Consider the following 23,865-nt stretch of genomic DNA (forward strand, 5'->3'; position numbering starts at 1 on the left):
TAAAATTTGTTATATAATGGCAGTAAAAGTAGATATTTTGTCGCAATTTGTTGTTGATATATTAACATGTCTTACATTCAGTCATTAAAGGAAATAAAGAATAACAAAAGATTACGTACAAATGAGCCGCACCATGAGAAAACCAACATAGCGCGTCTGCGCGGATGCTGGCCTGGGTCCATACTGGTCGCAAAGGCACTATGTTAGTATTCTTATGTCTCAATTACAGTACACTATTCAACATTACCTTTCATACACTTGTTTTTGAATTTGTGAGAATTACTGCTGCATTTTACACAAGTTTCCAGATATGTGTCACATACAATATCACTGCCAGTACATGTTCCATTCATCAAACATTTGCCACCGTATTCTCCATCTGAAATATAAAGTTCATTTGAATGTCATTTGACAATTTACTTCTGTTGCATCACTGCTTCCTCATTTTATTACCTCTACAAGTACAATTAAGCAAAACAATAGGTAAGAGTACTAATTTGAAATTTCCAAAGTTTATGTGATTCATTGCAATCAATGTAAAATGATTATTGTTTAAACAGATATATTAACCGTTTGAAAACTATACCAAACGTAAAACTCACCTTTAATACATTTACTATTTAAGGCACGGTACCCTATTTTACATTCGCACGTGTCAGTTATATTGCTACATATTGAATTTTCGTCTGTGCAATGCTTTGTTCTTTCACACGTCGCTCCTATGTCACCATCTACAGTATCATTTGACAAAAATATTTCAAGATATACAGATTTCATTACCAGACCAATAACAATACGCTGTCTAATTTGAGACTGATACTGTTAGCGATTTAATTAACAGGTAGTAGTAATTGCTGAATTTTATAATCGCTATTGCTTTGCTACTGTATGACTGAATTCTCATTGCAAGTAAAAATGTTTGTAATCTGAAGTGAATAGTTAAATAAGATATATGTATAAACATAGCTTTCAGCGAGCGGGAGTCGCTATCAATTTATTTCCTTCATTCTTTAATGACAATATTTTGCATTAAATAAGAAAATATATATGTTGCTTATTACATTTATATGTGATCTCAATTCATTTCCAACCAATATCGTTGTTACTCTTTTTGTTCGTCCATCCAGCTATACACATCTGTATCTATTAGAAGGACCTGTAGCTGTTTTTTTCTTAACATTTGCGTTTTATTTACGGATTGAGAAATATAATCTCTAGTTTTCATTTTGACACAAAAGTTACCAACAATTAATTCACGTGCCAACCAGGTATAGCAGAAAACATTTCTATCAAATATCTTGGAAAATTGACCTGCCAGACTCAAGAGAGAATAATCAAAGTTTTCCATACATCAACATAGGTAAAAGAAGACCCAGTCATGGCAGCCATGTTTCATATTCAAAATGGTTTTAACAAGTCTAACAGAGATTTACAAAAGGAACTTCCATTTCAAAATCAGACCAACAGTTTAGGAGGAGAAAGAATTTTAAGTATTTTTAAAACGTTTAACCCTGGCAGTCATATTTTGACATATCAAAATAGTATGTATATTGTTTGTGGACGGTCAAGTAATGAATATTTTTGTAAAATGAGAAATTCAACATAGTGGATTTGCGACCAGCATGGATCAAGACCAGCCTGTGAATCCGCGCAGTCTGGTCAGGATCCATGTTGTTCGCTAACAGTTTCTCTAATTCCAATAGGCTTTGAAAGCGAACAGTATGGATCCTGACCAGGCTGCGCGGATGCGCAGGCTGGTCTGGATCCATGCTGGTCGCAAAGCCACTATGTTGGTTTTCTCATGCCACGGCTCAAGTATATTTCAAAATTAGACCAAGAATTTTTGACAAGACGTTCTAACAATGATACATACAGGGAAAGTGGCAGTCATGTTTTTGACAAATCCGAATGATTTACAGAATCTTGGCAGAGCTTCATTCAAAAACAACCTTGTGAAATTATTTCGGAATTTGGCCAGCACTTGATAAGAAAAAGAGTTTTAATTTTCCCATTATAAACATATAGGGAAAAATAGCCACAATCCCTAGCGGTCAACGTTTATTACAAATTTGACCAATCTTGAGAGGGCTGTCCAACGATTATTTTAAATCGGACCAGCAGTTTAGTAGGTAATGTTATTAGAATTCTATTCTGTATTTAGCTCAGGTTGTCATGTTTCTATGAAGAATCAGAATGGTCTGAGCATTCTTGTTAAAGAGTCAATGAACCAACATTCGTGTATACTTATAAGACTAAGCTCAGACGAGCAGTTTTTGTCAAGATTTTTTTAAGTTTCAATTTATACATATTGTGAAAGTATCTACGCCCTCTGGTAGACATATATTTTGACAAATCAGAATAATTAAAACAACTTTACTAAGGGTGACCAGAGGAAAATATGTGTGAGACTGATTTAAAATCGAGCCAGTGGTTTCTGACAAGAAGCTTGTTTAGGTAGCTACTGTATGCATATCAGGGGTGTAAAATTCTTTTTCACACCACTCGCCCTGCAGGACTAGTAGCTAGTAAAATCTACTCGCCCTTAGTGAACAGTCACTCGCCCTAATAATTGACATTTTTAATACTGTCACGTTTTATGGAAGGAGAATTATGTACAAGCAAATTTCAAACATAACATATAGCTCGTACACTACGTTTCCTTTTTGATTATTCGTTTTTGTTACTCTTAAATTTCCTTTTCACTCCAGACATTTTTCTTTCACTAATTTTGTCATATCCACCACCAAGTTGCTTTCCATAATAACTGCATCGATAGTAAAAATAATCACAGTCTAACCCCTACCGTAGTTTCACAAAGTGTCAGGAAAGTATTAAACATCAGTTATTTTCATTTTCTCAAGACTTATTTCCTGAAAAATAATTATTTTGAAAAGTGTCCTAAAAATATGGACACAATAATCATCATCCACCTACCCGTCTTGAAAACGAAAAAAAAAGTTGACGATCATCGGTAATTATTCTGTTGATAAACTAAGTAATTGGCCTGTTTTCATCATCAATTAACATCCTCCCAAAGAGCTAAAAGAAGTGTGTCGGTATCATGACATCTGAAGTGGAGATCAAAGCGGTATTGTTGCACGAGATTGTCATGGCATTACGTCATATTACAGTTTTCGCGCCATGTGACCTATTTGCCCTCAAGGAATTTACATTATCGTTTGAGAAGAATATTTTATAAAAAAAATACATGTACAAAGATTCATTTAAAACTATTAAAACCGCAACAACATCATTTTGTTTTATTTTAAAACCACATTTCTATTTACGTCCACGAGACCTTTTTACCAAAAAAAAAATCGTTTTACTCAATGTATTTAAATTACTGCCGCTTTTTCATTATTTAAGATTTTTTAATCCTGTTTTTTGTTCTTTCTGGTCAAAAGTCCGAATTTTATGCCCATAGTATGTATCACTTATTTTCTCTTAGAAAGAAATCAGTAATTAAGATCGGGCTGTTTGAAACTTAACAAATGATTATATGAAAATTCGACCGTTTTCATACAAATTTGCTTATATTTCCGTCGATATTTTATTGAAATCTTAGTAGATTTCAAATTGTATTACTTCTCAAGCGATGTTAAAAAACCGAAGCGATAATGTAAAAAAATGAATGCACTACGCACGTTTTTTGTGTACGTGTCGATAAACAAAAGTAACGGACATGTAAATTTAATATTACGATAGGTCGCACGTGCTCTCGGAATGGAAAATTACTGGCATGACGTTTTGATATCTTTACAATTCGCGGGTAAATTCCAGTCAATCAAAGTAGCAACTGAACTATCTCAAAGCTTGCTGAGGTTTTTCAAGATGTAATTTCTGAATTTCATTAAAGCTACGACGTAAAAACCACTCGCCCGATCGGTCGAGTATACAGCGAGATCCACTCGTCCTATCCATACTTTAACTCGCCAATGCGAGCGGGCGAGTGGAATTTTACACCCCTGCATATAGTGAATAGTGACCGCATCCTCTGGTGGCCATGATTGACAACTCAGAGTAATCTGAACAATCGCCCAAGGATAATTTTTGTGGAATTATTTTAGAGCCAACAATTTCTAACCAAAAGATTTGTGAAGTATCTAACAGGCAGACACCCAACGTAGAAATACAATGAAGTAATGCAAATAAAAATTTAACAATTGTTAAATTGTCTTCCAACTTATTTGTTTTTATAATTAATTTATATTGCCCTTTTATACATAATCCATTTATATTACCCTTTATACAGTATCCATTTATGTTGCCGTATCGGTCTTCACATAAACGTAGAAATACAATGAAGTAATGCAAATAAAAATTTAACAATTGTTAAATTGTCTTCCAACTTATTTGTTTTTATAATTAATTTATATTGCCCTTTTATACATAATCCATTTATATTACCCTTTATACAGTATCCATTTATGTTGCTGTATCCGTCTTCACATACACATATTTTAGACTTATCATGACAAACAGAATGTGGCTGCCTGCATGATGCTTCGTTGCAGCTTGAACCAAGATGCCCATCTGAAATAATACAAGAAAAGTCAATGAATTAGTATACCCTTCCGAATGGGTTTGTGGTGAAGAATGGCAAATAGCGAGTAAGATATGGAACAAAAAATGGCAAAGATGTTCCCCTTTGTGAAGAAAGCTCCAAAGTTTGCATGAAATTACTTTAAGGTATCCTAAATCCTGCAAGAGGAGGAGACACGCTATATCTGCTCTGGAACCTCCTTTTAAATCAGTTTAAAAAAAGGGAGGTAAAAATGTCTTGATAAATAATAATATTTTTCCTTTAAATTGAAATTTATATGCAAAGTAATGTTTCATACGATCTAAACATGGACAACATCACTAGCATAGCCAAACAACCATTTGCTATTGACAATATACAAAGTTTACTACAAAATACTTTTATTTCTCAAGATACATACTAAAAAGGGAGGTAATCAGATTTTACTGTATGTTTAATTTCAAACTGCGTGTGAAAAGATGTTTCTTATGAAGAAAGAATGAAAGTTGTATTATAAAGTTTTATGAAATATACTGGATTAGAAATGGACTACCACTTTGTAGACATTTAATTGATTATTCTGAATGGCTGCATTTGTTCAAATAGGAAATTTCGCGCCAATGTCTGTTTTCCGTTTATTTTTTAAAAGGTTGCGCGTTTTTTTCAGGAACGTCTGGATTCAGATACAGAAAGTAACATGGTAGACATGTACATATTTAAAGCAAGTGGAAACCTTTAAAGTAAGTAAAATATGTTATTTATCTTTATTTCTTTTTTAAATAGTTGGAATGTTTGGACAAAAGGTTATATAATTTCATAATACTTTAAGTTATTACCTTGGCGTGTAGAAATATACATACATTCTAGATACAATCAATTATGTCTTAAAGACAACATCTGAACACTAACAGGCTCTATATAGACCGTCGTTAAAATATCGATATGTTTAAATATGCACTCCACAGAAGTGCTGATTTTCATACGTGTGTATTTTTGTATTGTTTTTAGAGAACGAACAACCAAACTAAGAATTATGTGCACATCATAGGATATTGACGTCAATGGAAACAAAATGTTTATACTAGTTGGTCGCAGGGATATTGATGAAAAAGTTAAAAGGTATGGATATAACGATAGATGATTCTAAATTACATTATTACAACTTGTTACTACATGTACGTTAATATCATGAAACCCTAATTCATAATGATATTGTATAAACATTTGATGAGATTTGTCTAGATACGAGAGGAAAATGAAAGCAGTTTAAAGGAATAAAACAAGTTTAAAAATTAGCGGTTAATTTATGTTAGAAATGGAAAAAAAAGAAAAAAAAAGAAAGAATGACTAGAATGTTGAATTAAAATCTAACAACTCACAATGAACTTACTGCAACTTTTAAGAGAATTCAAATGCCAGATACTTTTAATATAATTTTCTTATAAATAAGATATTTCTTATCTTAATTCACCTGCAAATAAGTAGTTAATTTGTTTTTCAATGTAATTTCGATAACAGGATTAGGTACGCTTATTGGGAATGGACATTATGTTAGGTGCATTCCTTGTTGTAATACCTGGTTTCAATTATGGGGAGCTTATAAAGGCAGAAAAAAATAAGAGGTGATCAAAATTGTAAACATTAATGTAACATTAATTAGTGATATGTAATATGGAAGTAATATGGTTACTGCTTCCGCTAACCACCCCCGTCCGTCTTATGACTTGATCTAAATATTTTGCTGTTAGCTGGCTCTTTCAGAAGGTAGAGCGCAGATTCAGGATAAGCAGGGTAGTCCGTTCGATCCCAAGGTGAGAGGGGTATATGTTCATCGGAGTAATTTGATAAAAGACAGTAGGGTTGGTAAAATGTGAAATCTGTCTCCTGCAGCTCTATATAGATCGGAAACTATATCTTTTAGTTGTTAATAGTAACCTTAGAATAAATGTTACATAAAATTAATGTATTTACAGACATTCAGTGATAGGGATGAAGTGGAGGCCTTATCGATAAACAAAGAGTCCTCAGTTCAGGAAATGGTACAGCCCTGAGAGTATTTTGAAAGTTAAGAAAGGTTGGTAATTGTTATTGCATTATTTCATTTGTTATTGCTTGAATCTGTGAAATATCCGCATTTTAGCTCACCCGTCACGAAGTGACAAGGTGAGCTTTTGTGGTCGCCTGGCGTCCGGCGTCCGTCAGTCCGTCCGTCCGTGCGTAAACTTTGCTTGTGACCACTCTAGAGGTTACATTTGTCAAATGATCTTCATGAAAGTTGGTCAAAATGTTCATCTTGGTGATATCTAGGTCAAGTTTGAAACTGGGTCAACTGGGGTAAAAAACTAGGTCAGTAGGTCTAAAAACAGGAAAACGTTGTGACCTCTCTAGAGGCCATACTTTTAAATGGACCTCCATGAAAGTTGGTCAAAATGTTCACCTTGATAATATCTAGGTCACGTTTGAAACTGGGTCACGTGCCATCAAAAACTAGGTCAGTAGGTCAAATAATAGAAAAACCTTGTGACCTCTCTAGAGGCCATATTTTTCATGGGATCTGTATGAAATAAAATTTGGTTGAATGTTCATTTTAATGATATCTAAGTCAAGTTTGAAACTGGGTCAACTGCGGTCAGAAGCTAGGTCATTAGGTCTAAAAGTAGAAAAACCTTGTGACCTCTCTTTTCAATGGATCTTCATAAAAGTTGGTCTGAATATTCATCTTTATGATATCTAGGTCAAGTTCGAAACTGGGACAACTGCGGTCAAAAACTAGGTCAGTAGGTCTAATAGTAGAAAAACCTTTTGACCTCTATAGAGGTCATATTTTTCATGGGATCTGTATGAAATGAAATTTGGTTTGAATGTTCATCTTAATAATATCTAAGTCAAGTTTGAAACTGGGTCAACTGCGGTCAAAAACTAGGTCATTAAGTAGAAAAACCTTGTGACCTCCCTAGAGGCCGTACTTTTCAATGGATCTTCATGAAAATTGGTCAGAATGTTCACCTTGATGATATCTAGGTCAACTTCGAAACTGGGTTACGTGCCTTCAAAAACTAGGTCAGTAGGTCAAATAATATAAAAACCTTGTGACCTCCCTAGAGGCCATATTTTTCATGGGATCTTTATGAAAGTTGACCAAAATGTTCATCGTGATAATATCTATGTCAGATTTGAAACTGAGTCAACTGCGGTCAAAAACTAGGTCAGTAGGTCTAATAGTAGAAAAACCTTTTGACCATTCTAGAGGCCATATTTTTCAATTGATCTTCATGAAAATTTGTCTGAATGATCACCTTGATGATATCCAGATAAAGTTTGAAACTGGATCACGTGTAGTCAAAACTAGGTCAGTAGGTATAAAAATAGAAAATTATTGTGACCTCTCTAGAGGCCATACTTTCACGAGATCTTCATGAAAGTTGGTGAGAATGTTCTCCTTGATAATATCTAGGTCAGGTTCCAAACTGGTTCATGTGCCTTCAAAAACTAGGTCATTAGGTTCAATAATAGAAAATCCTTGGTTAATAAAAATGCTGTGATAAATCCAGGATGACAGAAATGTGAAGTCTGTTAGGGTCGCGAACCTGAGCTGACCGGCTGCCTGACACATACTCTCTTTAGCGTGACTAAGTCCGTACCTCGACATACCCCCCCCCCCCCCCCCACCCCCTTCCAAGAAATTGTAAATTCGTCCTCGAATTCCAAAAGAACACAATATTGCAAACGTTGCAAGACTGTCCAAGCTAACATGCTAAAGACCCACTTTCTGAGCAAATTGTCAAAAAGTATGACTTCAGTTAGGGACTCGAACTTTGGACCTACCGACTAGGCTAACTGGCTACTTAACACATATTCTCTCTAAACGTAACGTAACGTAAAGTAAATCCGTACCGAGAAAATGATATATCGCCGATATTTTATTACAAAAATATATCTAGAATATTTGTTAATCGTGTCATGTTTTCCATAGGAAACTACTAAGATTTTTTTTCAATTGAGCTTGGTCATCACGATTAATAGACCATACTTCCTATAATCATGCTGATTCTGTCCAGGCTGTACTATATTAAACTAGTACTTTCGTGTTACTTTCTTTTAAAATTGTTTCTTGTGCTTATCATTTACGGAGAAAACCAACGCAGTTTTGTTTAACATAATTATTGTTCAAAAAGTGGTTTATACACAAAAACAAAACAAACAAACACGGGTTGTCATTTTATCTTCATTCTTTATATTTTACAATAAAGCAGCATTATTTTTTCAGGTGAAATGTATAAAGTGAGATTTCATGAAGATGTTCCTAGTAAGTCCGGAATATGGCTCGTATTCGAAGAAAAAATGTGATTGTTTGTAAAAGCAGTTTACATGAAATATAGTTTGAGCTTTTAATCAAAATGTTGTTCTTTCTTTATATTCAACGGATGTTTTTTTGTAGTGCAAGTTAGCATAACCTTAAAAAGAGATGCAGGTAAACCTGTGTTAAAGACCACCTCTGAACAGAGGCCACCTGACTGTAAAGACCACATGTTTTTTTTCCAGTTTTAACATTTATTTAGCCTGTGACTACCTCCAAATAAAGACCACATTTTGGCTCTACCTAGTCTTGTCTTTATAGACAGGTTTGAAAGTATATGTAAAAGTACACTCGAAGTTTTATCTAGCATTAGTGCAGTGACTGACCCATAAATTTTGGTCTGTCCGTTTGTCTCTCTGTATGTCACAAAGTTTAAATGTGCATATCATGTGAAACAGCAATGCGGATTCACACCAGTTCATTGTTTTGTGATCAGAGTTTTATAATACTTTATATTCTAATGGGCCCGCTTTTACCAAACTTTACATGACTGGCCAGTGCCTATAATTTTCATTGGAGTTATGGCCCTTAATTTGTCATATCTTACCCCGTATTGGCAAGCTCATTTTAAGCGATATCTATATACTAGCACGTGTTTATACCAAGCTGCGAAATCTCTATATTCATGTAGTTATCATGTACATTTTTTCGCTGATGAAGTAAATGTAATAAATATACACTTTTATTTAATAATAATATATATTTATCCACAATTCAAGTGAAGACCTGTACTTAAAAAAGCATTACTGAGCAGACATATTTCATCCATTACTTTCATAATCTACTAAAACAGATGTTATAAGCAATGTAATTGTACCCTGGCAGTGCAGTGGATATAATATCATAATAAGAGTATGGTTACAATACATTCCAGAACTCGAAACATTCGGTGTGATATAACTTTGAAAAGCAGAGAGGCACGCGAAGTCTTACTCCACCAAAGAAGCTGAAATCCCAATGAACTTAATTTCGCGATGTGACAACAAGATTAACTGAAAAAAAAACAGAATTAAATGGCGATTTTATCGCAAGAAAGTAAACAGTTAATAACTCCAAAATTCCTATCAATAATTTTCAGGATGACGTGAACTAACGTTTTGATTTTTTGGTTTTTTTTTTTGCAGGTTTTCCTCATTCAAATGTATACTTTCCGATCCGCTTTCATGTGTTGGAGTAAGCGATTATTTAACATACCATTATCCCTAACTAGCAAGTGTTTACACTTATTCCAAGGTTAAATCTTATTCGCTCCTAGCGAAATTTCGTTAAGAGGAGGACGTTGCACTGCAAATATACTCTTTCCTCAGAATGCCTTAGCGAAATTACGCTATCTATAGATTGGATGAACCATAAACTTTATAGTATTGTTTGCGAGGAACATTGTATAAACGTTGATGATTATTCTTGTCTAAGAAGAAAGTACGAATTCCTTCGATACGTCGTACATTAGAACTCTAAATGAAGTAGCAACAGTCTCGATTTTAATGGTTAAGTTCTGCATTTTTATGGCAAATTGATAATACCGCTTAACAATGTTGTAAAAGTAAAGAAAACATTATTCCAAAATGTCAGGATAAAACGATTTGTATACCAAATTGGCATTTTTTTGACATAACTTGACAGTTTGGAAACTGTCAACTGCAAATGGAACGTGTTATATACGATTTGTTGGCTTGAATAGACCAAAACATGAGGCCCCAGAGGGGAACTACCTTTTATTTATTTCAAATAAATATATCTACAACAATTTCAAAAATGTTAATTCGTTACCTTAACCAATTATAACCCTTGACACAAAATGTATTCAATTACATTTTATACACACTCAATATACATGACTAAGAAAAAATAATAGGTCCTTAAAGGGGAAATTGTTAAAAAAACACATTTTAAGGGCAAATTAATTTATTTCAATCGTTAAAATATTATATTTCTGAACTTAACATAAGTCAAAAAAAACAACAAAAAACAACAGAATTCATGGATCAAATGTATAAAATATCAAAAGTAAAAAATATTCACACGTTTAGGTCCATGAGTTAACCTATGTATCTGTATTTTATTAGGGCAATAGATTTATATAAAAAGAGAGACCCTTCAATGGATCATTTTTGTATGTTACAAACAGTATAATATGACATAATCATGTTTTCAAATCAAATGACTCATCCAAAGACCCATAAAATAAAAGAAACTGATATTTACACCCATTCAATAGATATCTAAGAATTGTAACAGGCTTCCCAGTACTATCCGACCAGGGATACCTGACAGTGACGTCATATTGTGTTTACTTTCCAATGTTTACCTTGTATTGTTATGGATTATTATTAAGTTTCTTTACCTATAGCTTACATGGATACGTAGCCCAGAGGATAACAGCGCTTTCGTAGTAACCAAAAGGTACCGAGTTCGATTCCGGTCGGGGGAATCTTTTTTCCGCACGAAATTTTCTTATTCAACTAAATAGTTATTTTGATTTTCTAGTGATTCACGACTTATGCGTACAGAATAAATTTTGTAGAAAACGTTCGTCATTTCACTCCTCAATAAAATGGCTATGAACACGTTTTTAACTGTAACGAACCTTTGGAGAATAACGAGAAAGCACTATCTATTCTAAAACACAATGGACTGACGCTAACACAGGCATATGCTGCATTTACATGTGGTATACTTCATAATAAAATATATGATTGATATTTAAAAAAAACTAACAAGAAAAATATATAAATGTTTTTGCTACAAAAATACATGAAATATAATGAAATATACCTCGCCTACCACTGGTTTCGAACTTACATCGCCTGTGTGACAAGTAGCCAACACATCCACTGGGCTATACCTTACTTTGACTTTCTCGTATGATAAGGACATATTTCTATCTATTACAAGTATACATTCGTTTGGGGATATACCGTGGTTATTTATAGTTTGTTGACAAAATGACGTCACTGTCAAAATTGTTTTGTTTGGCAAATTTATATTTCTTATACATGAATGTGTTATTGCACTGGCATTGGTTCTGTGAAGTTTACATAGTAATAAAAGTCAAGTGTCATTACCGATTAATCCAGATTCAACAGAAGTAAGCAATGCAAGGGTCACAATTAAGGTATACAGACACTAAACAGAAAACTCGCATGGAAAAAATCATGGTAGTTGTAAAATGGTGCATTCAAAGAGTCCTCCTTCTTTGCTCTGTAGAGCTTTTTTCCTTCCTTTTTTACATTTTGTTTGATGCAATCACATAAAAGATCTATCCTTGACATGTAGGAAGCATTATTGCAATAATATGATAGCATGACAGATAGTAATTGGTTTGTTTGACTGAAGTACATGACTCACATTTGATGTTTTTTCAGCACTGACAATATTCTTTTAGAAAATGTAAAAATGTAAGATACAGACATTTAAAACGGGTCCTGCTCTGTGCTGTAGCCATTTAAAGTGTGTCAACTTTATCTAGAATAAAGAAGGTCAGCTATTTGGTATGTCCATACCTTAATGTCTCTCCACAAATATGGCTTCATATATAAATATTAGAAATGTGAACATCAGGTAATTTACATGTTTTCATGCTGTCTATTTCCTACAACATGTGGTGCACTAACTGGTATGCGAAATGGTACACGTTTGTTTGCCGTAAATGCATAAAAAAAAAACGTTACGAGCAACCAACACTGATACACACTGTTACTTTCTATAGTAAAACAGTTTGCTAGTTTTAGCTGTAGCTTCATTTGGCCGTTTCAAAGAGTTCTGGTACATGCTGACTAATTCCGTAGTAAGCCGTCTTTTTGGCATAACAACAAGGACAAAAATCAATGAATATATGTTTTTAAGCAATTAGATGTATTGAAAGCACTCCCTGTTGTTCACGAATGTAGCAAGTGTCATTGTATCAAGCAGGTTGTAGACAGGCATTTATAGCATACACTGACATTGCTAATCCTGTCAACTAAAAATGGTCAAGAGAACTGGTACTTTGCTTTAAGTATGTAATACACTTTATAATTAGCTGCTCTAAGTTGGAGGAAACTCATCAATGTAACTAAAAGAATACATACAAAGGCAGATATAAATGTATCAAGCCAATCCTGTGTACTTAGACATTTTGAAGACATATGTGCTAGAGAGTAAAATACTGGCAAACCTATTATAGTTTTAGTTAAATATTGAAAGGGTTGTTACGCCTAATATTAAAAATTGTTTGTTCAAGTAACCAGATTTCAACTTTTGTAAATTCACAAAAGATGCTTAGGACATTACCCTAAACAAGCAATTATTCTAGGACTTATAACTGTGCTACTGGGAGGTATTCCTAACACTGTATTGGACAAAGAGCACATATCATCTATGATTATACCTAGGACGGATAGTATATTTTAAGGAGACATTGTTTATAAACTAATCGATTAATCTTAACTTTAAAAAAATACATCTAACTCTATTTGGTATGACCCTCTTTATTTCTGTATCATATTTTCATCTTTAACTATTTTTATATGTAACTATTTGCGTTCTTGGGTGTCTGCAGAAAATCACTGCACTTTAGAAATGTTTATAGTTATAAGCTTTGTGGAGGTGTTCAGTGAGAGAGACCTCTAGTGGTAAAGGTGTTGTCAGATCAATAGGAAGGTCGTTGCTATTTTCAAGAAAGCGGAATTTAGACTGATTCTAAAACTTGAAATCTTTATCTAATTCAAATAAGTTAGTATTGAATATAGTATAAATTAATAATAAATACAACAATACATTTAGCTCACATTCCATTTCTCTTTTGTTGTAAAGAAATCATTAGGATGATCGTATGCGTTAGCTTGAAGTCATTAATTTCTTGAAAAAAAAACCCATATAAATTATGTTTTGTATAATACGTTTTACATGAATTTAAATTAGATATTGAATTACAAGGAAAACACAAAATAATCCCTTCTATAGCTGCTCTTTTGAATGCTTAATAATATGCATAGGGAAATAAAACTATTGATACCCCATGTAAGTATAAGTACAGTAAAATCGATAACATGAATTACAGTATGTAGTACTACGTATATGTGAACTTGTTTTATGTTTTATAAAATACCCTTAATGAACCTCAAAATGTAAAGACTGTTTAAATAATATTTTGATATAATTAAATACTAAAATTAGTTTTGTTTACCTGAGTGATATAATATTCACACTTAAAAAAATAAAGTCATTTTTAAACAATTTTCCCCCTTTTAGGGCCTCATCTAAGTCATTTGTTAGTGTTCTATATATCAAATGTGTATCAAATGTAACTAAATAGATATTATGTCAATAATAGTTACTTAGTTTGGTTTTAAATTAACCTTTTGGACATTGCTTTCAAAAATATATGATTAAAATAGATAAAATATAGGCCCCTTTTTGGGGCCTCATTTTAAGCTAAATGAGGTTAGCGAACTGCGTGTCTCCTCCTTTTTTAAATTCAGCATACTTCAAAATAGTTACATACAAAGTTTGGTGCTTTCTTCACAAAAGGAAACATCTTTTTCCTATAACCTATTCACTAAAAGAAATATATCCGGCAAAAAGTTATGAATGTTGCTATGAAGCAAATAATTTCATTACATTTAAAAAGATAGCACAATTAAGTAAGAAATCTGGAACGTCGAGGCGGGGGAAGAAATACAGTTTTGCATGATAATAGATATTTATGGTTGGTTTGTTATAAATAAAGAAAAAAATCAAGAAAAAAAGGTTGTGTGTGGGTTGTGACCAGGGCTGTTGGACAAGAGCACTTACTAAATCTTATACCAGTTGTTACTTGTTAATGTTACATTGAGATCTTTGAAAAGTGAAATAAAGAAGTCTTTTAGGGTAATCTTTTATTCACCAACTGGAATTCAGAGTCATAAGCGATAATGTGAAGCATTTAACATGTTTAAACACATCCGTGAGACAATATTGCATCTGAGTCACAAACACGAATCAAGCAGAAATCTGAGGCATGGATTATCCTTCAGTCTATCAATAATGGAGACAGAGCTATTAGAAATGAATAAATGTAACGGAAGTTTGCATTTAAGTCGCTTTGATATAGTGTGCAGTATTTAGTACACAATACAAAGACCTACCGTTTAAATTATGTAAGATTTAGCAATGATAGGTAGTCCAGTTCATGGTTATATCGGTGCATTCTACCTGATCATTCAGACAACTTTAATTCTTGATTCATTTAAGGCGGTGTAGAGTTGATAGGTTGTCGTGGTGAATGAAGACATTTTACTGAGATTCTATTTCATGTTCTATTTTACATACAAACTACTTGTTGCTTTTTTCAGGTCTTGAGAATAATTAATGATCCTCTGAAAAGTTTCTTAAAATTGCAAGTTACATTAAATTTTCAAAAGATATTATGTAAATTTAGGTGTTCACACCACCTGTTTATAATAACGATTGATACTGAGACCCACACAAAACAGAAAATAAATCTACAAAATGCATCGCAACCAGACTTCTCAAAGCTTTGTTTAAATGTCTCTTTAAGTCATCAAATTAAGTGACCGTTAAACGTATACCTTTTTGTTTATCTTGCAGCGGATCCGATAGTGTTCCGTAAACATATAGCTTCCATTCGTACAGATAATGAACAGCTGAAATAACAATGTAAAAGACATCTCTTGGTCAATACGTTTCTTACTGCTTTGTATGTGGAATGTTTATGTAAAAGGTTGATAATAAAGGCCGTGATTAAGATGTTCTGATCTTAATCTGAGATTGTTTTCATAGGGTATCACTGACTGGTTCTGGGCATTGGAATGGGTGCTTACTGTAAAATGACGAATGCTGTTACAGTTGTGAATAATGTATTCAATAATAATTAATGCATAAACCGAAAGCCTTCCAAAACCGCATATAATAACAACAGTAGTATTTAAGTTTGTATCGCTTTTAGCTAAGCATGTTTACTAACCATATCTATTTTATTTCATTTGCTTATAAATAAATGTTTCAAAATCTTTTCTTCGAAATTACACATAATATTTCAAAACTGTATGCATTTAGGATCGACTCTAAATAAAGGATAGGGTAGCATGAGGCAAAGAATATATTTATATTCCCTGCACAAAAAGCTCTTAGTTTCTTCCACTTACAAAAAGTTGAATGGTTCGAAAAGTCTTGCAATTGAACACCATGCTAGTATAACTATTCATAAGAAGGAGACAGTATAATACAGGATTAATAAAAAGTCATACCATATACCCCCCGGCTCGCCATACTTAATGTCCAGTTTCCATTTGGATTTTCTCCCCAACAATGTACTGTTACGGATGTCCATGTTGTGTTGCGACTGGAGCCATAAATTTGTCCTCTGAGTAGTCTGTTTACAGTGCCGGAAGGAGAGAGGAGGTTGAAGTTAACGGAAGCAGAATTAGATGCTCGAAACTTAATCCAAACCCTAACTTTTTCAGTGTGTGATATATTGGATCGGAATATACTGGTACTCCAAATATTGTATATATAACTTTGTCTGGAATCAGAAACAAGGCACATTTATATGTTTACTTTGTCTATATAAACATTTACAGAGAAACATAGGTAAAGGTTTAATCCAAATCGGTCCCCGTCAAACCCATGTGTCCCTCCGGTCATATATTTGACCCATGAAAACCGAATACGCCTTAATTCCGAATACCGGGCGATGTTTGCAAATATATGCTATAAAGCTATATTAAAATGTCCAAGAAAATAAGATCATGAAATTTAGTGAAAAATCTTGCTAGACTGCATGTAGCAAATTTGGGGAAAGAATGGCAAGTTATTTTTTCAAGAAATAGTATCCATTTTTAAGACACACCTATGTCACAAGGATCTGCTTAGTTTCGTTGCAAAATACTTGAGAAAATATAGAGAAATGAGCATTTATTGCATGTCATTCCCATTCAAAAGTAACAAAATTTGGCCCTTTAGCAAGCAATATCGCAAAGTTTATTACATTATTCATGCACTTTTGATTCAAGATTCATTTAATCCTTAAGATACTTGTTATTTTTAATCAAAACATGCTAACTTCAGTAACATTGAGACAATTTAGTGCTAAAATGTTAGAAAAGACACTTACCAGATCCTAAAATCGACCAAAATAGGACCACCTGGTTGAAATTTGAGTCTAAATTCCAAAGCAAAACAAACACAAAACAAAAAAAAACAACAAAAAATAAACAAGAAATTTACGATTTTTAGCAATTTGTTATCACTGACATCATAAAAAATAGTTTAATGGCTCTTTCATTGATTTTCGGAGAGTTTAGTAAAACAGACAAAAAAAGCATGTGGTGCCCCTTATAGACAGAACACCACTAAATCCGACTGTTCTTTGTTTCATATAAAATCCACTCACTTTATAACGGCTTTAGATTTTCAGAGATTTATTTTCCCAGCAAGAACTGTATCGCTACTGTAGAAAAATCAGAGAGAAAAAGGGGTGTTATCTTATTATGTGAAAACTACAGTTCGTTAAATACAACCCGCTGAAATTACTCCTATCCAGTTCTTTCAATGTCACTTTCCGAGACATAAATATCTTACGCCGCGAGTTTTATGTAGCATGCAACAGAACATGCCGATTTCGATAAAATGCTACACATACATACAGAAACGAGGTAGATTAAACGAAAACACGATGCTATTGAGAAAGGGCACGAGAAAAGGAAGAATGATTACTAATTATATATTGACAACTAGTGATTAAACGTGTGGAGGCTTACATTTGATTTGGCAGTGATCGGCCTACAATGTCTTGAATTTTTACAAACTAGAGCGATAAATATTATAAAAGAAGAATTTTTTATCAAGAGAAAATAATAGTAAAATCCTAGTAATATCCTTGGTTACATGTACATGCCTGATAATTACCCCATACTCGGTTAACATGATATACATTAGTGTACCTATACCTTATTGACCATATTTATATGTTTCTGGTATTTTGTCACTAATGGTAGAGTGTACTTCCGTCCAGGAACATGCTCAATCAAACCGAGTCTGCAACATTTTCGATTATGTCATGTTGAACGACTGTGGTTTTCCACATTTTTATTTTATTTTATGCACACTGTCTAACTTGTTGAAAATAGCGTTTAAAAATCGTTTAAACCCCAGCTTCCTTTATACAGGCAACTGATCGTTCCAAGGCGGTGCCCCTATTTTCAGCATGTTTTTGTTTTGTTCGTTTCTTATTATATGTTATGTATATTATCTTGAATGTTGGTGGTGTTACTTCCTTATTCTCCGTTCCTCGCTCCCAATTTTTAGGTCCTCCTCTCTTTTTTACTATCAGTGATGTTAGATACACACCATATATTGGCTAGAGATCCCCATGTTTGTAACTTTAATTAAAATACAATCAATCTGACTAAAGTATATCTCCATAGGCTACGCTTAGGATACAAAGACGTGCTATTGATAGCCTCGTTCTGACTACGCTTCCGCAAGCCAATCAGAGCCTTGCTTACAGCATTTTGAATGTGAAAGTATAAGTTTTAAAAATCTTTATTTAGCCTGGGTTTTTCATATTTAGAATTCTTATGACGACCTAATCGCGACTATAGCCCTCGTGTTTTGAGAGAAATCATATGTCACGGTACGGACTTGGTCATGTAAGGTCTCAGAGAGCCGGTTAGCACAGTCGGTAGGGCACTCGCCCTGTAAGCGAGGGATCCCGGGTTCGAGCCCCGGACTGATTGTAAATTTTTTTACCATTTGACATTCGACGCTATTTTGATGGTTCAGCCAAATGCTTGCTGACACGAGTCGTCTGATTGGTTCAAATAACAATAGATTTGCGAAATGAAAATAGCAATTTCGGAAATCCAAATATACAGAAAGAGGAATGCGAATGGGTCATCATCAGATCTTCATTTAGAAGATCAAGTACTTTAGTTAGATTGAAATAAAACATACTTGTTTGTTTCTGAACCAACACCGTCTTCTATATCTTTCTACTACAGCTTTTTGTCTGTAGCGGATTTACCTTGGATGTGTAGCTCTGAATTTGTTTGTTGTGATCTGTATTTCCGGGAAACCTATTCTTAACCTTTTACTTTTTAAGTCACTTCATACATGCTTTTGGTAATTTCCAAGTGTTTTGACATGGAAAACAGGAGTAAGAGAAAAGGAGGTTATACAAACTTTTATTCTGGTCAAATTGTTTATTGAACGGTAAATGTTTGCATGCCTTTCTTAGTCTGCAAGGGGAGTTTCTTCCAGTACTATATGGCGCTTTTGTCAGCTTTGTCTTGATTACTTGCTCTACTGTAGAACTGTGAAAATGCACTAAGGTTTTACCTCATTGACTATGTGTGGCGTACGGAGAATATTGTTTTAAAGTACAATGGAGATACACACATCATTTAACAAAAGTACTAACATTAAGATACTTTAAGGCGACCTGTGGAGATTTCACTTTTTTAATTTTACATCGAGGAATCTTCATACATTTATATATGTATAGGATATAAGCCTCAAATGTCAAATACTGGACTGTCCGAAGCGCGTCAGCTTACTGAAAACATTGTTTTTATGACATAACAAATAAAGAAGTACGTATAAAACATTGGCGTAAAATATTCATAAATTATTTCGGTTTTGATTCACTTTACTTCATTTCATAACAGTTGCTATATGATTATGAAATACTCTGTGGCTCCTCATGACCATTTTACTCACGCTTTTCTCATAATGCACGATTGAGTTTTCCTTCGTAATACTGGACGTTCGTTTGCCCGGAATTCTCGTGATGATTTTAGTTACGGAATAAGCAATTTACTTCGAAAGGTGTATTCTCACAAGTGGCGGCGCGAGGAAAGAAATTTTGGGACATTTCGAAAACGAATACTAGATATATATTTTAAATAATGGAAAGGGTAGAGTGCTTTTTTTACTATTATTATTATTATTTAAGGAAACAATTTCTTGGTGTTAAAATTTAAAAGGATACAGCGGATCCGTATAATGTTTCATTGAAACCGTAGTGGTATTTAGAATCGGACGGCTGGGGAACTTGACTGCTGCCGAAATGTGCACTTAAAGAGAACATGGGTTATTTGTTTACCTGCCTGTTTTGATTTATTAGTTCAATGACATTTTTTGCTGGGTTCTACATGAATTTGCCCGAAAATCTTCAAATTTAGTGCAAGAAGACTTACAGAACAGACACTGAGGCACCCTAAGGAGAAATATATTTAATGTAGTCCCAACTGGAGTACTGAAAAATATACTTGATTTCATTCACTTTGAAATTATTAGATTTTTTTTTCACTTAAATCTCAGTATTTCATCCGAAAGCATAAAATGAAATAGAATGTACGAGTACAAAATTCAAAACCATTGCGACAAAACTAAGTTTCATGCAAGCACTTGCGATTAAGACCGGTGCACCTTATTTGCATTTTATTTTATTTTCAAATAGGCAGTCTCACAGACTGAAGGAATGTTTGCAAATGCTTCGCACTGCCTTCGAACACAAAACGGAAGGTAATTTGTTATACGTATAAACATTTATATTTTGAAAGGAATACCATTTTTACAGTTTTTTTTTCAATACGGATACCGCCAAGGTTTTCAATAGAAAATTTAGGGTATTGGATGAAATGTGTTGAAAGGATCTAGAATAGTCACTGAAATTAATAAATTTTATCGTTTTGAATGGTATATTTAGAATTTGTCCGACATTTCATAGGAAACCCACAATGTGTTTCACTTTTTCCGCAGTATTTTGCTTGAATGTTATAATCAATTAAACATGAAATCTGAACATAACTGTAAACTCTTCTGGTTAATGCTAAAAATTCCTTTCAATACCCACATCAAAAAAAATTGCAGAAGTTTACATAAACATTCAGATTCGTGTAAGCATTGGTTTAGATTTTTCCTATGTATAGATGTACAGATAAATTCGGAAAATATGGATTGTGACAAAACAAAAAATGGACTATGTATGATAATGCAATTATTCATTCAACTTTCATAAATTATACCTATTATTTTTGTAACTGAAATACTGTTAAAAAGGTTGTGAAACGCAAAACAAACACTGTACCGAATTATTATGGTTGATTTGTTTTAGTTAATGCAAGCAGCACATAACCGTTTCGTTTAATTTCACTGCGGAAAATGGTTCCGTATACGGGAGTATACGCATTTCGTACACTCCTAATATACGGGCGTATACGGAAACATTTTTCCCGTATATGGAACACTCCATATACGGGAATCCCGTATTCTTTAATTGGACATTCATGTTTTTCTCACATGGATCCGTTCATTCTAACTTAGCATAAATACGTTTTAACAGTTTATGTCAGTATTCAAAGTTAGGGATTGTCAATGTCCAAAAGTATGTTTAAGACGTAGGTTTTGATCATACTTTCAGGAAAGATACCTTTTATATGATATTCGTATATTAGACATATACGGGACCGTATACTCCCGTATATGCACATATTTTTCGCAGTGTTTAGAATACTTGGGACTGTATGGCTAGTAGGCCCTCCCTGGTCTCGAAGTCAAGGAATTTACTACAGTACAGCCTCAAAGAACTATCATCATTGGTCTTATAAAACTGGTTTTTAAGCAGAGAGGAATAAAATTCTTGCACAATTTTTATAACTGGAAACGTAAACAATATTTTTCAAAGGCTACTGTTGCCATAGGAAGGAGTCATTTGGGGATATGACTACACCGACCCATGCTAAAAATGTATAATGTTATTTTAAACATTTTGCGATTACTTCTATATTTATTAGGCATCTATACATAAACTTTAGTTTTAATATTAATTTTCTTTTTATTATCAGTACTGTGTTATAATATTGGACTGCTTTCAGTCGGTTACAGTATTTTTTCTATGGAATTCAACTATAATTGCTAAATTTTGGACTACTAGAGTAAATTGAGTGTGTGTATTAACTGTTTTCATTATGCAGTCCAATATCAAATAAATAGTCCAATATTAAATGAATATTGGACTCTACGTGGAAAATACTGTACTGAGTCCCATTGAAAGCAGTCAAATATTAAAATTACAGTACTGCTAGTGCAAAGGAGTGACATCATGAAAATGTTTTAAAGTCTATATAAAGTTTGAAATATTAAACAGTACTTAACATCTAATTAGAATAACATGACTTTAAATGACACACTTGATTTAAGTTGATGATCAGTTTTTAACAGTGATCTAAAATATATGCTGTACTTGATGTTATGTAACTAAAGTTTCGTATATGCAATGTTTATTATATTATTGTTATAATACATGTATCTAAGCCTTTCCGCATAAGTATGCTATACAACCATATAACATTCTGTGAGAATAGTAATTCTTGCATGTGTATGATAATCGGTTTTCATATATGTTTTAAAAATATATTACAAATAAGGAATATCATTTCAAATTACAACGATTTCTATTGCCTGTTCGTTAATTTAAATGTGTGTGTTTTTGTTCGCTTTCACTATTGTGTGTGTTTACTTTTTTACTTTAGTATGCATGACATCCATCCATCCGTTCATGCATCCACAAGTACCCATCCATCCACCTATCTACCTACCAACCTATCTAGCAGAAACTAATAAGGAAATATGTCCGTGCGTCCGTCGTCCGTGCGTCCGCACGTGCATCAATCCATCCATCCTTCCATCCATCTTGTTCCAACATATCCTATCATATCCTATCCTTTCCGTTTAATTCCAACATCCATCTATTTATCTTCAGCAATTGTGAAATAATTTAACTCTCTGAATTTGTTGTGGAAATGCCAAATGACTTGGAAGCTTTTGAGGATAACGTCGTACCCCTTACAGTACTTGTTTATTAGCTCTTGCTCAAAGGGAAAATGTTAGGGATAATGGATAATGATATTCACGCCAAGGAAGTAACTGGAGACTTGGAGAAAGATATAGTAGCAAAAGTCGTGGATGGCCGCGCAATTGGGAAAACTAATAATGTTCATAACGATAATATGATACTCAAGAGATAACACCTTAAAGTGATATGTGTCTAAATAATGTAATGGAACTTGTTTCTATACTGAAAAACTTTGTATAGCAAAAGATGGTTCGACAGCCCCCATCCCCAATCCCCTTGAACATAGCAAATGTACCTGAAAATGTGACACAAAAGAAAGTCTGATTTTGTAATTTTGTACACATGTAAAGCGCTGACTTTAGACACATTAAAAAGAAACAGAATTTCAGGTTACGAAAAAAAATCATGTTTACGTTTTATGCCCTATGGAGGATATTATGTTATATATTTACATTGTTTACATTTCTTAAAAATACAAGCTTTCAATGAACATATAAACATTTAGAGAGAGAGAGAGAGAGAGAGAGAGAGAGAGAGAGAGAGAGACAGCGAAATGTTAACTTTGTACACTTTATTTGTGATAAAAAAGAAATAAAGCATTTCACATAATTTCTTGTCTTTCCGACTTTGAACATTTTAGAACATTTTCCATGTTATGGATTTGTCAATATAGCTAACGGACTAGTAAGAATAACCGCTCGAGTATACTTTTTTGCTAAATTCTTAAGAAGATATATACAAACCTATTCACGAAACTATGTGCAGTGTTATACCATAACTTAGGAACAGTTTTCCATGTCATAGCTTTATGAACCATTGCGTCTGCGTTAATAAGTCCAAAACCAAAGAACAGGCTCACTGAAAAGTAAATAAAAAAAGCTTACTAGCTACTACTTTCAAACGCCTTTATTTACAATATTTTTTAATAAAAAAACTTAAATTTATAAATTTGACTTGTTTTCTTCATACCACATAACACTTTAAGTACCGGTAAATTAAAAAAAAATCGATCAACCGTGAAGTCAATAGTCCCATAATAGCCGTTTCGCACGAAATTCACGTGCGCGTGTAATTAATGATTTTCTTTGTGAAATTTTATTGACATTGCAAACAGAGACGATTTACTCACTCGAAAAACAACATAAA

The 23,865-nt window shown here is 33.3% G+C and overlaps 1 protein-coding gene and 1 long non-coding RNA gene across 3 annotated transcripts in view; one reads left to right on the top strand and one right to left on the bottom strand.

The window, feature by feature from the left end:
- LOC123534793 (uncharacterized) overlaps positions 1-9,515 on the top strand; it is a 59,160-nt gene extending 49,645 nt beyond the window's left edge. The window contains exons 3-6 of the long non-coding RNA XR_006683076.2: positions 5,190-5,262; positions 5,531-5,641; positions 6,496-6,596; positions 8,790-9,515. This is a non-coding gene — a long non-coding RNA (uncharacterized LOC123534793). The remainder of the gene's footprint in view (positions 1-5,189; positions 5,263-5,530; positions 5,642-6,495; positions 6,597-8,789) is intronic.
- The window catches only part of LOC123565614 (proprotein convertase subtilisin/kexin type 6-like), a 152,617-nt gene that overhangs the window by 40,612 nt on the left and 88,140 nt on the right, over positions 1-23,865 (bottom strand). The window contains exons 10-15 of one of the 2 annotated variants that reach the window (XM_053550423.1): positions 23,463-23,577; positions 16,109-16,383; positions 15,431-15,505; positions 4,408-4,533; positions 603-731; positions 248-379 (exon numbers count right to left, since the gene is read on the bottom strand). The exons of the other annotated variant lie outside the window; for it this stretch is intronic. Of the exons in view, the coding sequence (XP_053406398.1) occupies positions 248-379; positions 603-731; positions 4,408-4,533; positions 15,431-15,505; positions 16,109-16,383; positions 23,463-23,577 (852 nt within the window). The remainder of the gene's footprint in view (positions 1-247; positions 380-602; positions 732-4,407; positions 4,534-15,430; positions 15,506-16,108; positions 16,384-23,462; positions 23,578-23,865) is intronic. 2 annotated transcript variants of the gene reach the window in all.

Source organism: Mercenaria mercenaria, chromosome 1, assembly GCF_021730395.1.
Source record: "Mercenaria mercenaria strain notata chromosome 1, MADL_Memer_1, whole genome shotgun sequence".
Classification (NCBI taxonomy): Eukaryota; Metazoa; Mollusca; class Bivalvia; order Venerida; family Veneridae; genus Mercenaria; species Mercenaria mercenaria.